Genomic DNA, 14,875 nt, shown 5'->3' on the forward strand with positions numbered 1-14,875 from the left:
ATATATATCTATATATATATATAGCTAAGCATTGCTCTCTGGGACGTTTAAAGTTTATTAATTGTAGGTTTAATTGATTTAATAATAATCATCAACTAATCTAATTTCATGTGCCATTTCCCAAACCAAAAATCCTGTCAGAACTGTAATCAAACCTGCACAAAAATATATTTTACATTTAAGCTTTTGACAACCCTGATAGAATATCCAAAGAAGGTTCCCCCTGTACGCTACCAACTTGATTTTACAGGAAACTAATGGTCATTCTGTTTGTTCAAGGGAGTTGTGTAAAGTTTTAATAGCAGAATAAATGTTCCACCAATATGTGGTGAAATTAAATGTTGGATCTTTTTTTTAAGTTTGTAATGTGACTTTATTCTAACTTAACTTAAGGTGAATTAATGTATTTACCTCACATCTTTACCAAAAGGTTTCAATAAATGTCTCTGCTTTGTTTTTACTTGAAGAAAATATGTTTTCATTATTATTTTTAGCTTTTTCCTTACATTAGGTCTGCATTTGCTCTTAATGGTATGGCTAAAAATGTGATATATCTCTCACTTGAATATGTAATAAAAGCACCAAGCTGTAAGATTTAGCAGAGCACAACATGGGTGAAAAAATTTGTTTTTGAAGCTGCTGTATATCCGTACAAAACAAACAAGAGTCTGTGTTTATTTAGTTTTTTGTCAAAAAGCAGCAAACATTAACGTTGGTTACTTACCGGGTGTGGCTGTTTTATGACAGTTCTGGTCATATTTATAAATTAAGGGACTAACTCCTGGACAGGTTTACTTGCAGAGTGAGAACTCTAATCAGCATGCCCACTACCATTGTGTTCATTTACAGAAAAAACTAAGTTACTGCTGTGTGTATATTAAGATCGAACAGAAATGCCTCATGGTTCAGAAACTGTGAAAAGAGATTGTGTTATAAAATGCCATCAGTGTCGCCAGGTGCCAGTGCATCACCGACAAAGATGTTTTAATGCCTGTTATTTTAATTTTAGACTTTTAGAAGCAAATTTCCATATACAGGATATTACCATTTAATATTGTTTAATAAGGCTTGTTTTTGTTAACTACCTGGCTTCCAGGCTAATTTTCTTCTTAAATTTTACATGATTTTTGCCCTCTGATTTTTTTCCTTTCTTTTTTCTTTTTACAGGAAAGACCAAATAGGTCCCCTTCCACATTTTATTCCTTATAAAGTCTGAGTTTTGTTTTGTGGTCTGTATGTATATTTTGGGTGGCACATCTCTACGAAAGAGCTGCATGCTGTGATATCATGACAGGGGACTCCATAATCTCAAATATCCATAAGTTACTAGTCAGTCCTTTTATCTTTCTGCATGAGGAACTTAGATGAAACATTTTTGCATCCATTTTTTCAGAAGTTTACACATCTGTTAGATTTTAATCAGTACAAATGTTATAAACCCTAAAAGTCTCTGTTTAGTTTTTTGTAAGAAAATAGTTTTATGGAATATTTAAAAGAACATTTTGTTTTCTTTTTGAGGATATTTTGCCATAACTTGGAAGGCAGATGAGCAGTCTTGCATATATTTTACTCTAAGTTGGTCAGGCATTTTGTTGCTGAACTTCTGTACTGTAATTTTAAGTATATCACATGGACCGTTTCAGGTAATTAAAGCTGTCATATATAAGGATCTTACTTCACTTGTCCTGGTGTCTTTGAAACACTGCTACAGTGGGTCTTGATGTGCTTTAATGTAGAGTTTCTGATCCATAAATACATCCTATATAGAAACAGTAATAGTAAAGTCGCTCCATAGGTGGCTCTGTCTAGGAAAGAAACTAATCAACGGGCGCTATTTATATGGCGCCAGGATATAAAAGACCTTTCCTATTAAAAGAATTATATCTGCATTGAGAACCAAATATCTGAAATTTGCTATTCTGTCTAAATATGAAGATTAATTTCCAAACTTTAAATGACATTCATCCTTCCAACCAATTAAACTGCTCCAAATTTAAATTCACTGTAGACAACTGTCCATGTGAGCAAGAAGACTCAACTGGACATCTTTTTTTTTATTGTAATAAAACCCAAACATTTTTATCCTCAGTTCATAACTGGTTACTCTTTAAATCTTTAAACATAAATGTTCTACCCCCCTCGGCTATGAAATTTAATATTAATGCCCAAGATAAACAAGTAGAATTTTTAATTATTAATATAATTATGGTCAAATTTCTCCTACAAAAATCTCCTCGTACGAAAACTCTCCCTATGATCATAGCATTTATGTATGAAATGAATATACTTACTTTTTCCATAAAGAAAATGTCTATATGCTAAAAGACTGCTTTTCTGTATGAATGTCTTCTTTTTCAATCTAATTTATTACTGCATAGCTTTTCTTTTATTATTATTATTTAATTATTTTGCTTAACTATTTTTTGTTGTTGAATATAAGAGATTTTTCAGAAATATTTTTATACATACATTGTCTACCCCCATTTTATCATTACATTTGCTTTATATTTGTTCATGCTCTGGGTGGTTGTCACCTTTTTTAACTCTGTATTCTCATGGCTTTAGTCCTTGTTCAGTTTACAACATATGAAAAAAAAAATAACTCAGAAGTTCAGTATCCATACTCTTCCTATTCCTGATTTTTGTGCCAACTGTCACGGTTGCTAGGCGCCATCTTGGGGATATTGACCTGCTACCCTAAACTGCTGCTTTAAGTACAGTAGAAGAAAAGAAGGATGCCTCAGCACTGTGAGGTGTATTTCTCCTTGAATTGACGGATTGTCGACATCAGGGCTCGAGTGATAACTTTGTGAATGCATCAGAGCTTTGTGAGACTTTACTGAATAAACAATATATTTAAGCTATATATATGTAATATAAAATCTGTCTGTTTTCCCACAATGGGTAAATTGTTAGTGTCAAGATTACAGCTAATTGGTCTCACAAATGTGGACCTTAAAAAGTGGATAAAAAATAAGAATAAGTGAGAGTCAAACAAAATATATAAAAAAATAAATAAAAAAATACTGTACTGTACAGTGTTTTTCCTAATACAAATACTTTGTATAAATACTGGAATATGAATACTCATCTTTCATGTGTTCAAAATGAGATCTGAGGTGCCTGCTATTCATTCTGGTATGGTCTGACCCAAGATGGCTGCACTATAGGCAAGTCAGCCTCACTACCAGCAGCGTCCAATGACTATCTGTTTATGACTATGTATTGTAAAACAGGTTTAGCCTTCTCCGGCTTTTACCACCAATACGCTAACACACAAAGCAAGCAAAGGATACCGAACTTCTCATTACTGTTGTGGGTGCTATAAAAATTTAACAAGGAGATTCAGCAGCAGTACCTTCCTCCCTAATATCAGATTTATAGTCCCCACACGGCAGATATAACGAGATCTGTGCTTGTATATTGGCCGAACCCATTTGTACAGGGACGGATAAAACGTGATCTCCCCCAAGCGGACCTGGTCTAGTGCCCCGCGATGTGGAACTTTGTCCCCCTCAAGGAAAAACACGGCCATACACACCCCCCAGTTTGTGTAGTGAGGACCATGTGTTGACTGAAAATGGGAATTTTCAGCCATTTTGAACTCCAACCCAAAACTTATCAATTACCATTGCAGGCCTCACCCTAAACCAACTGACACCTTAGCCCTATACAAAATACCTTGGGAGGACGAGCAAAATGTCCTCACTCAATGTGATGTGCAGGTACACACCCTCAAACTAAAGAAAATTTAGGGAGACCAATAAACCTAATATGGAAAATAGTCTTCAAATTTCAGCTTTAGAAACAGAACCTTAGCACCTTGGCTCAATTTGTTTTAGAGAAAAAAAGTACACAATTACATAATTTCCTTATATTTCTTTTGTTTTCATTGTTTTGAATTAGAATTATTTAAAAAATAAAAATCAAAGAATATGTTTTAAGGAAACTCTCTTCCATTTACAGCAGTGAATACTTGGACATCAAAAGGACCAGCTTACAAGGTGAATGTAGAATCAATGTGCCACTTCAAAATTTTCATTTATCAATCGTAATAACCCCTAACCCTGAGATGTGAACAAATATGTTCCAATGCTCCTTATTCAAGAAGAAAAGATCTTAGAGCTGAATCATACTTCAGTAAATAATTTGTTGTTTTAATGGCATCTTTTACAATAAAGGAGACTCAGAATCTCAGAATCATTTCAAATTTATTATACATTTATTAAAATATGTATAAAATATAAGCGTTTTACTTATAAATGTTCAGTGACACTTTACAATTTAGTGAGTTCAAGTCTTTATTAAACACCAAATGTTGAACAAAGTCCAGTCATTTTCACATTTTTGTGGTGTGACACGGTGGACATCAAGTCTTACACAAACACAAATTGCATTTGCATCATAAATGTTTTGTTTCTGTCCGTCATTTACACAGCTGTAGGGGAATAAATCCAACTGCTGTCACGTGTTTGTTTACCTGAAAGCATCTTTATACAGAACAGTTTAAAGCAAACAGATCAGGTGGTACAGAAAAGATAATTTTAAAAGTAAAGGACAAGGGCATTTTTCCCCCTTGAAATGTCTTTCTACAAACCAAAAAAATCTGTTTTCTTTTTCCTTATGTCAGTGGATGCCAACTGCCTAGATGCAGTGACTGATACAGGTAAATGAAGCAATAGTGAGATCAGAATAAAGCTGGTGATGTTAGCAGAAAAAGGAAATTTAACTTAACGCAGAGCGCGTTAAGCTGAATATCAAAACAGATGGGTAGCTATTCCATAAAGTAACAGAAACCTAACATTTGATGGTTAGTCTCTGGAAAATCCCTTCTTAGGCTTTCCAAACCAGGATCATCTAAGAATGTTTTGCTATGTAACTTCCAGGTGCCACCAGAATGGAGGTCTGTTTACATGGAACAGTGGCTGTAGGCTTGCGGTGGGCTAAGGTGTGGGTCATTGCATCCCAAACCACTGTTCCTGATCAGCCCATTGAGCAGCTTCACTGTCACTACCCTCCAAATCTCCTTCCTCCCCACTGCCCTCCATGTCATCACCATCTAGTTCCACTGTGGCGTCTGTGGGACTCTCTTCTTTCTCCATCTTTTGCATGCCCTCTAAAGACTTCTGGTCATTAGGATCCAAGCTGGAAGATAAAAAAAAACACCCAGGAGTTGGCCTATACAACAATTGAATCAAGTTATATAAAAGGATTACTTTAGGGAAGAATGTCACACCAAATCAAAAGCATTGTCACAATGTGGGCAAGTTACTTAAACTATTTATAGGTTCCAGTTAATTCTCAAAGAAAGTAACTGAGTTAATAACACAGTTAGTGCTCATTGAAAGCAACTCGTTCATAGTCAACTATTAAGTTACTGTTATATAGGGCTGGGTACCGAACTTCAATTCTTTTATGGTACCGACCGAAATGCTTCGGTTCTACAGAGTATCGAAACATGCCTCGTCTTTCGGTACCAAGTTTCGGTGATTGGCTGTAACACTTAACATGATTGCGTCATCCAGGAAAAATAGATACGTGGTCACGCCTACAGCCAGGGTTCATGTGTATCTGTTGTGAACTGGTTGCGAGCGTCATGGAACCCCTTTAAAATGCCCCCCAGGTCAAAAGTGTGGCTTCACTTTATTAAGACTGATGCCAACAGTGCGCAATGCAATACATCGTGCACGGAAACAATTTAAGAGCAGAAAGTTGCTCTGTGTTTGAGTGCAAGAAGAGCGAACCGCAGCCGGCACAACCATCCTCCTCTCAGCAGCCCGTGGGCAGTGCAAAGCCAGAGCGGAGTGAATCATGCTGCTTTCAAACTAGATGCAGCAGGAGCAGCAAAATCACGTCTGCCGCTTCATTTTTTTGCTGCATGTACCAGCTTCTGACGCGCGGCGGAAGAAGCTTTGCTGCTCTGGCTGCGCGGTCGAAAATTGTGTCCGACGCGCGTTGGACGGAGCTACTCTATCCTTTCTCTGCCTTGCAGCTATATTTGCTGTGATCAGTGGGAAAAAATTAGTTTTAATATGTTTTTAAGTGGGAAAATACACCTGAAAACTTCATCAGTGCAGTCAGTTCATCCAGATTACAATCCTGCCTCCCAATATTATTTCTGTCGGAGCCGCTCAGACCCCCACATACCGGCGGTGCGCCGACAGAAGGAATCCATTCATCAGCAGCCTCTGGCCGGGTTGCCTCCTCGCGGTTTACCGCGGCGGCTGGTAGGTGTTTTTCATCTAAATAATCCGATCTGCAGGCATCAGGATAATAAAAGCGAACATATTCTGCCGGCAGATGTATATATTTTAAGTTAATTGTGCGTTAATAAACTGTTTAAGAGGAGTAATCAGAGCGGTCTGTGTCATCAGCGCTGTGTCTCTCTCCCAGCCAGCTCCCAGATCAGCTTCTCTGATTGGTTGACGCGGCGCGTCGAGCAGCAAAAATTCAATTTTTCCATCTCGAGCAGCAACGCGTTTGCAACGCGTTTGCGGCGCGTCACGCGCTGCTTCAGCTGCTCAGACGCGCTGCGCTTGCTGCTCGAAACGCGCCGCGGGACCTTTTGCTGCGCCTTGACGCGCGTCAACCATTGACTTTGCATGTAAACTCGCTGCTTCTGTCGCGCCAGCTGCCCCCGGTGTGAACGCAGCATAATATTTAAAAAATTTCTAAGAATTGAGAAAATTTTAATTTTAAGTATAACTAAATGTTTAATTATGGAACATAAGGTGTTTGTTATTAATTGATTCATAAATAAAGGTCTATACATCTGGAAAAACACTGAAAACTAACCCGCACCATTTTGATGTGTGTGATTTGACAGCAATATAATTATTTAGACATGATCATGTTTCTTGTTTATAATAAAAGAAAAATAAGATCTTTTGGAACTTTATATCTTTACACATTGGAAAGCCTTTAATTGGCTATAAAAGAATTATTAAGCTGAATAACAATACTTTTGAAACAATGTAACAAAAATAAAATAGATATTTTGCAATAGAATTAAATAAGGGTTACACTATCCCCCCAAAAAATAAAAAATTCCTCACAGGACTGCATGATCCCAGGATTTTTGCATGAGAAACTGTAAATCATCTTTAAATTACAGTTTCTTTCCAATGTTTACATAGTTTTTGTTCGCCCCACATAGAGGGGAGACAATTACGCTAAATGTTTCCGAGATTTGCTCTGTTACATGCGCTTACACCTGCATATTGCTGACACATACGCTTATGCAAGGAGACTGTCATCCTTATCTATGTACCTTAAAATCAAGGGGCCAATGTAAAAAAAAAAGATTTTCCCCTTTAAGTTACTGTATTACATAATTTTCTACTCACCCATAGTTTTGTGTCATTTGGAGCTGTTTCGAAGATATTTGGTTTTGTAATCCAAGTAACGTCTTCTTATGGGCAACGAGTTGAAGGCACAAACTGAACTGTTAATAATTCATGCGTTATGGTACACCAGCATTCATAACATGTAGGCGGATAACTGTCCCCTAGACATCAGTGGTTATATTTTTTATATTTATATTTTTTTAAAACAAAGCGGAGTGTGTATGACGTCATCCGCGCGCCGGACTGGAGTTGTGATAGGCAGCCTGGGCCACAGGCGTCTACGCCCTACCCCTTCTATGAATTAGGCTAGCTAATCTGAATCGTTCAATTCCATTTGGAGAGTGAGATCATCTGTGGTAGTAGCACTAGACATCTTCCAGGTATGTGAAAAAAAACTAGCAGCAGTTCAGCGGACAGGATGAATGAACGGTAGCCGGTGCGCGCGGGGGACGTCATACACGCGCTGCTTTTATAAATATAAAAATATAACCGCGGATGTCTGGGGGACAGTGATTCGCCTACATGTTATAAATGCTGGCGTACCATAAATGATCAATTATGAACAGTTTAGTTAGTGCCTTCAAGTCGTTACTTGAATATAACCTGTTCCGCAGATATAACGAAATATCTGCGGAACAGCTCCAAATGACACAAAACTTATATAGGTGAGTAGAACATGATGTAATAATGTAAAATCAAGGGCTCAATGTAAAATAATAATAATAAAAAAAAAACCCCAGCATCCCCCTTTAACACTAGGACTCCCAGAATTCTGATCCTACTAGAACTCCCACTGGTTGTTAATTTGACGGGTGTCATTTTTTCCCAATGGAACGCATGAGTAGTGATGTCATCACCTGAGATAGTTCTAGTGTGCGATATAAACCCATTGTGGATATGTAAACCTTAAAATAGGTCCAATATATATTTTCAAAGGCTGTATCGTATGCTATTATTATTTGTGTTCTAAATTTATATTAAAAACAAATCCATAGAGTAAGACTTTTTTACTACAGAGGTTCAACGTTGGAAATTACAATTTTTTTTTAAGAAATTGATTGATTCCCCCCAAACATTTCCCGCAGACCACCTTTTCACATTTATGACAAACCTAATATGAGCATTTTTTTGTGAAGCGCTGTTTTCTCTGCCTCTCCAACGCTGCTCTTCAGCGGCAGAGGGGCTGGAATCCTGCGGTTTGCCTGCAACCATTTTACCAATTCAAGGATAAAGTGACAAACACCTCCTGAAAAAAACATTACACTTAAAGCTGATATTTCCAGGACACCTTAAAATACAACCACAGGCCACCGTCTCGTCTTAGCTTTTACAGAATCCTTCCTAATCATCTGATCCGACATATCCAGCAGACCTGTGTGTGGTTATAATAGACTGCGGGCTCTGGTTTGGCTTTTGGGCCATTGAGTGAACCGGCTGAGGTGTGAGCAGTGCTTGAACAAAAGTTTTACTATTGTCTAAAGGGTCACTGATACATCTGCATTTTCCCGGGGGCCGGCGGTCATCCTCGGACTCGCCGTCAGATTCTAAGCCGCTTCCTACCCAGTCCTCCACATCCTCCATATTAGCCAAAGAGTTCTTGGTAGAATGTTGGTTCCTAGGCAATGGTACCGAACGTCAATCAACCGCGGGAAGAATTTACAATGCAACTAATAGAGCCATTAAAATGCTGGCTGTGGGAGATCAAGGTAAAATTAACCATAGTTATTGTTTACACTTTTTTTTTTAATTAAAAAACTACTTGAAAATGAAGGAAATATAGAAACAGAAAAAGTCAGTTAACATGAGAAACATAAGATTAATTTTAAATAAAGTTCTTTCCCTTTAAAATCTCAAAACGGTCAAAATGACGGCCTTGGGAGTTCTAGTGTTAAAGGGTAGTAATGACTAATGTGTTACCGTCTTTTACAAACTGATTAGTTACAGTACTACTTACTGCAAAAGTAACCTAGGTAATGTTACTTAGTAATACTTTAGTCCCAACACTTATTGTCGCATCTTCACCTACTAATCCTAAAAAATAGGAAAAGAAAAACATATCACAGAATAAAGTACTGAAAATATAAATGATTGTGAAAACAAACGAAAATGTGATTACATCTACCTCAATGCTATGCTGTACTGGTCCATAGCCTCTTGATAATCATTGACAGCGACCAGAAAATCTCCCAGCATTCTATGCAGGACGCAGTCACTCTGATTGGCCAGGGCATTCCGTAGAAGAGCAATCCCTTCCTCATATTTCTGTTCCCGATCTTCACAAAAGTAAGTTATTTAATTAGTAAACAAACAAACTATTGCTCCATAAGTTAACACAAAGATTAGTGCAAATTTTATACCTGACATAACTACATTAGTTTCCTATGTGCAACCAAAAGTCTGTTTTGTAATTGGTACATACTTAGCAGTTCAGCCTTTTTTACCACAGCCTTGGTGTAGTCTGGTCTCTGAGCGAGAGCTTTATCAAGCAGAGCTTTGGCCTTCTCTTGTGTCACAGGGTCTTCCAGACAAACAGTGGCTAGAATGGTAAGGGTCTGTGCATTTGCCCCAAGAGTCTTATAGATATTGTTTGCCATTCCCATAGCTTCTCGAATCCCATTTGAGGCCAGATAACAGTCGATCAGACCTGAAGGAATGCACATGCAAGTTAATGAATGCAGAATAGAAATGCTGTACTCCTGATACAATCAGACCATAAAAGGGTTAAAAAATAAATAAATAAATAAATAAATAAATAAATAAATAAATAAATAAAAAAAGACATGCCTTCATAGCAGTCAAGTCTGCATGGGGCTAACCGCATGGCCTCCCTGAAATGGATGATGGCTTCCTGGACTCGGCCCATATTTCTCAGGGCAGCGCCCTTGAGTAGGAGGGCTTGCACACTGTTGCTGTTCAGTTGGATGGCTTTAGCACCCAGGTAGAGGGCTCTGGAATAGCGCTTGCTATAAAAGCTGTGGCAGCTGAAAACAACAAATTCAATAAATTAAAAAGCTCCGCCAGGAAATAATGTCACCAATTCGGTTAAATACTAACTAGGGCAGTGTTAATGGAATAATTAAACTTAATTGAAAAGTATTCATAATGTTTTTTTTTTCTTCAAAATCTCATTTCAGATGTAAGCAAGTTTGTCCCTTTGACTAACCCATAGTCAGCCTCTTTGACCATTGTTGTGAAGCAGTAAAAACTGATGGATAAAAAACATGAGTTTTAAACAGCCTGTTTAACTTTATTTAATTTATTCATGTTTTGTTTTTTACAACTATTGGCAAACGACGGTGTCTAAAAAAATAAGTGGTGCTGCTTAAGAATAACATGCTGATGCAATGGAGACATTGAATAGAAATATCCACTGGATTTAAGAGAAGGAAAAGATTACTGTTACTAAACATGCACATATCCTCATCTGGTCCAGATATTTTATTATATTACCGCACTAGAGTACGTTTTCAGATATCAGTGTGCACCGATGCACTGGTGTGCACCAGAATTCACATGGAGCTGAATCGAGACCACCTTCTTCTAGTTTGATGTACATTGGAGTTTGATTGTGCTTTCATACTGACCCAAACAGAACCAAAGTTACAATGGTTAAATGAAAGAATAAAAAAAAAAGAAAAATAAAAGAAACCAAAGGTTTCTTAAGTACCGGTAGCTTAAGAGAAATTTTTTAAGTACCGGTAGCTTAAGAGAGAACTCTGATATCTTATCTCTCAAAATAAGCACAGTGCTACAGTTATTCCTGGAAGCTGGTCTGAATTGCAATTTCTTTTATAATAAAAAAGGTTAAAAAGGACATTATATGTGTTCATTTGATTCCCACTGAAGACTATGATTGAATACTCAACATCAGGGGTAATCAATTAAAAATCAGTGGGGTCTGACTAAAGAAAATCAACAACCAGTAAAGTTCCGGAGACAATTTTTAATATAATCCGTTACTTTAAACAGCATTTAACACTGACATAAAATGCAGGTGCTTATGCATCGATTTTATACACCCAATTTTTTTAATAATAAAAAAAGAAAAAATAGAATGTTTTTCGATTTTAAAATCTAAATTGTTTTTAAGTAGAGATCAACTATTTTTCAGTTTGGTACAGGGATGGTAATCGAAAACATAACCAGATTCCTTATCGATTCTGTTAATAATGAACATGGTAAGTGCACGATGACATTCGTCTACCATCGCCTTGGGTATTCTATTTTTGCTTGCCTCTGCGAAAACATAAGGTTGTTAATTAAAGCAAGAGACCACTGTTTTGTGTGAAAACACTAAAAATAAAAACATTTGAAGAGCCAAAACCTCTTGTTTCCTGTTATAGATAAGCCAGAACTACTAAATAATTTGTTTTTTATAGCTGTATCCACCACAAGCCCCATATTATGCAAAGAAAACATCCAGAGATTTGGTGCATCTGACGGTGTTGATGTTGGAGATGGCTGAGGAGGCACTGCAGAGGTAAGGGTGGAACGGATCTGCTGCTTCTTGGTAAAGGCAGGCATACAATGTAAGATTTTTTGCCCTTTTCGGGCCAATTCTCCAGTCATGCAAAAAATTTTGTGGATCAGGCCGGGTTACAGCCTAATGGTGCGATAAGACTTTCGCGACCATCTCCTGATCAGGAATCGTAAAGTTGGGAGAAAATCAAACATGTTTGAAATTCAGTCGGCCATTGTAAGGTCTTAATGGGCAAATCCTGCTGTTTAAGCGCCGCTACGAACATATACAAGCCGATTTAACAGAACCTTGAGCACTCTACATGTGCAAACAAGGGAGTTCTTCTTCCTCCTGATTGATGAGGTCGACCAGTGCCATCTCTTCGGAATTGAAAAAATATTGCTTTGTGTTTCACATTTCACATGTGGGACTCCACTGCCTTGATTCACATCATGCCAGGCTTGAATGACTTCTTGTTATGTGGCGTTAAGCAGTCTGATGGCCAGGGGGAAGAAACTGTTCAGTAGTCTGGTCCTTCTGCAGAAGATGCTGCGGAACCTTCTGCCACTCGCCAGGGGAGAAAACAGTCCATGGTTGGTAAGGGTGTGCAAAATAATCGTCAAATCGATGCATCGTGATTCTAATTTTTGTGATCTACTGCATCGATTCTTGAAGGCAAGAATCGATTATAAAAAAAAAAAATGAACAAATAAAATACATGAATGGTTGGCGCACATCAGCCAAACCAAGTGGAATACCACTTCCAGTCCAGCAGATGTTGCTGCGGATGTGTTGACGCCCGCTGCTTTGCGTCACAAGCATGTCCTGCTTGGGATACTGAGACTAGTCATTCGTAAACAAAATATGGAGGAGACTGAGAAAATTCGCTCCGCGGCTCCATCACATTTCAAGTCAGATGCTTGGATGCATTCTGGCTTTAAAAACAAGGAAGGTAAAAACGAAATTGATATGATGCATGTCATTTGCAAAAGGGGAAATATACATTTGAATGTTTTCGTTTTATTGGTTTAAAGGACCACTGAGGCCATGTAAATGGCACTGATTATCCTTATTTTGTTGTTTTAAGTTTGATGAATCCTAAGATCTTTTTGTCATAGTTTCCACACCAGTAATAGTAATATTTCTGTCCAGTATTTGTTTTCATGGCATGAATTCAGTTGCTTTCAGTTATGTATCAATTGAAGACACTATCCAGATCACACCCAGCCAGTCAGCCACTGGTAATGGCTGTATCCTTTTCTTACAGTGTTCAGTGAAAATATCGCAATGCATTGCGATGCATCGCAATATTTCAAGTATCGTGATGCATCGTGATAGAATCGCATCGTGGCATGTGAATCGTGATTCGAATCGAATCATGACTTCTTTGCCAATACCCACCCCTAATGGTTGGGGTGGGTGAGGTCGGAGAGGATCTGGTGAGCCCGGGCTGAGCAGCGCCTGTCCGCGATATTCTTGATGCAGGGGAGCGGCGCCCTCGTGATGTTCTCCCCTGTCCTCACCACCCTCTGTAGAGACTTCCAGTCAGAGGCCCTGCAGCTCCCAGGCCAGATGAAGATGTAGCTGGTCAGCAGGCTCTCAATTAGAGTCTTACAGGTGTACTCTATTCCTATACTGTGACGCTGTGTTGTAGGTACGGGAATCGCTGTTTTAACTGCCGAAAGTAGCATCCGGTTTGCGATGCTAACCGGAGCTGAAGTAGCCGCAGCCGAGCAGGGCATATTACCATATTTTCACGACTATAAGGCGCATATAAACGTCTTTTTTTCACCTCAAAATGTGCGGTGCGCCCTTTGGTGCGGTGTGCCCTATGTGTGTTGTTACTGCGGACTTTTGAGACCACCATGCACCATGCAGAACTCCTCATCTCCTCATTAAGGAGATGATGAAAGAGTGGCTGAGGGAGGTGAATATAAGGAGACCAGGTGGTTTTTTTCCACTCATCACCATCTCTGTTAATCTGTGACTCCATGCGTACCCATCTCACAGCTGATGTGAAAAACATGGTAAAACAAATGAACGCTGTGCTTATTGCGGGAGATCTGACAAAGGAACTTCAACCACTCGACATCGGTGTAAACCGGACGCAGCAGGTGCAGCATTAGCAGCGAGTTTACATGCAAAGCAGCGCGTTTTGAGCAGCAGGCGCAGCGCGTCGGGAGCGTTTAAGCATCTGACGTGCTTGACGCGCTACTGCTGCTGCTCGAGATAGAAAAATTGAAGTTTTGCTGCTGGAAAGCAAATATAGCTGCAAGGCAGAGAAAGGATAGTGAAGCTCCGCCCAACGCGTGTCAGACACACTTTTGCACTGCGCAGGCAGAGCAGCAAAGATGCTTCAGCCGCACGTCAGAACTAACTGGTACAATCTAAGGATGATGACTTTGATGGGTTCGATTAATACTTAGTAATAAATACATGTATAAAGCGCAATCATACTCAGTTTTGCTCCCGCTCTCTTTTTCTACCTGAAAACTTAATTCAACAGCAGCCTCTGGGCCGCGTCGCCTCCGGGTTCACCGCGGTGGCTGGTAGGTGTTTTTCATCTAAATAATCTAAAGGATTATAAAAGGATAATAGGATAATAAAAGCGAACATATTCTGTCAGCAGGTTTCAGGATTTTAAGTTAATTTATGTGCAAATAAACTGTCTCAGAGGAGTAATCACAGCCCTGTGTCATCAGCTATGTGTCTCTCACGGCCGTAATAAATACACCTTGCAGCTATATTTGCTGTGATCAGTGGGAATAAAGTAGTTTTAATATGTTTTTAAGTGAGAAAGTCCACCTGAAAACTTAATCATTGCAGTCAGTTCATCCAGATTATCATCCTGCGCTCAGACCCCCACATGCCAGCGGTGCGCTGACAGTAGGAATCCCTTCAACAGCAGCCTCTGGCCGGCCGCGAGGAGGCAGGCGCCAGGAGAATAAAAGCGAACATATTCTGTCAGCAGGGTTCAGGATTTTAAGTTAATTTACCGTAAATTCTCTAATATTGGCCTGTATTCCAATAGCGGCCGGGTCTCTAATAATGGCCGGTCTTGCTGTCAGAG

The 14,875-nt window shown here is 38.8% G+C and overlaps 2 protein-coding genes across 3 annotated transcripts in view; one reads left to right on the plus strand and one right to left on the minus strand.

Moving 5' to 3' along the window:
• Nucleotides 1–1,685, plus strand: part of LOC107104459 (sarcoplasmic/endoplasmic reticulum calcium ATPase 2-like) — a 31,113-nt gene extending 29,428 nt beyond the window's left edge. Inside the window, exon 18 of the mRNA XM_015404456.1 lies at nt 1,168–1,685. Within this exon, the coding sequence (XP_015259942.1) occupies nt 1,168–1,181 (14 nt within the window). The 3' untranslated portion in view covers nt 1,182–1,685. The remainder of the gene's footprint in view (nt 1–1,167) is intronic.
• Nucleotides 1,686–4,208: 2,523 nt separating this feature from the next.
• Nucleotides 4,209–14,875, minus strand: part of anapc7 (anaphase promoting complex subunit 7) — a 28,212-nt gene continuing 17,545 nt past the window's right edge. The window contains exons 8-11 of one of the 2 annotated variants that reach the window (XM_015404453.1): nt 10,131–10,327; nt 9,766–9,990; nt 9,469–9,619; nt 4,209–5,145 (exon numbers count right to left, since the gene is read on the minus strand). In XM_015404453.1, coding sequence (XP_015259939.1) covers nt 4,956–5,145; nt 9,469–9,619; nt 9,766–9,990; nt 10,131–10,327 — 763 coding nt within the window. In that variant the 3' untranslated portion in view covers nt 4,209–4,955. The remainder of the gene's footprint in view (nt 5,146–9,468; nt 9,620–9,765; nt 9,991–10,130; nt 10,328–14,875) is intronic. The other variant, XM_015404454.1, reaches the window with a different exon arrangement.

This window comes from Cyprinodon variegatus, unplaced genomic scaffold (assembly GCF_000732505.1).
Source record: "Cyprinodon variegatus isolate N-32 unplaced genomic scaffold, C_variegatus-1.0 Scaffold1751, whole genome shotgun sequence".
Classification (NCBI taxonomy): Eukaryota; Metazoa; Chordata; class Actinopteri; order Cyprinodontiformes; family Cyprinodontidae; genus Cyprinodon; species Cyprinodon variegatus.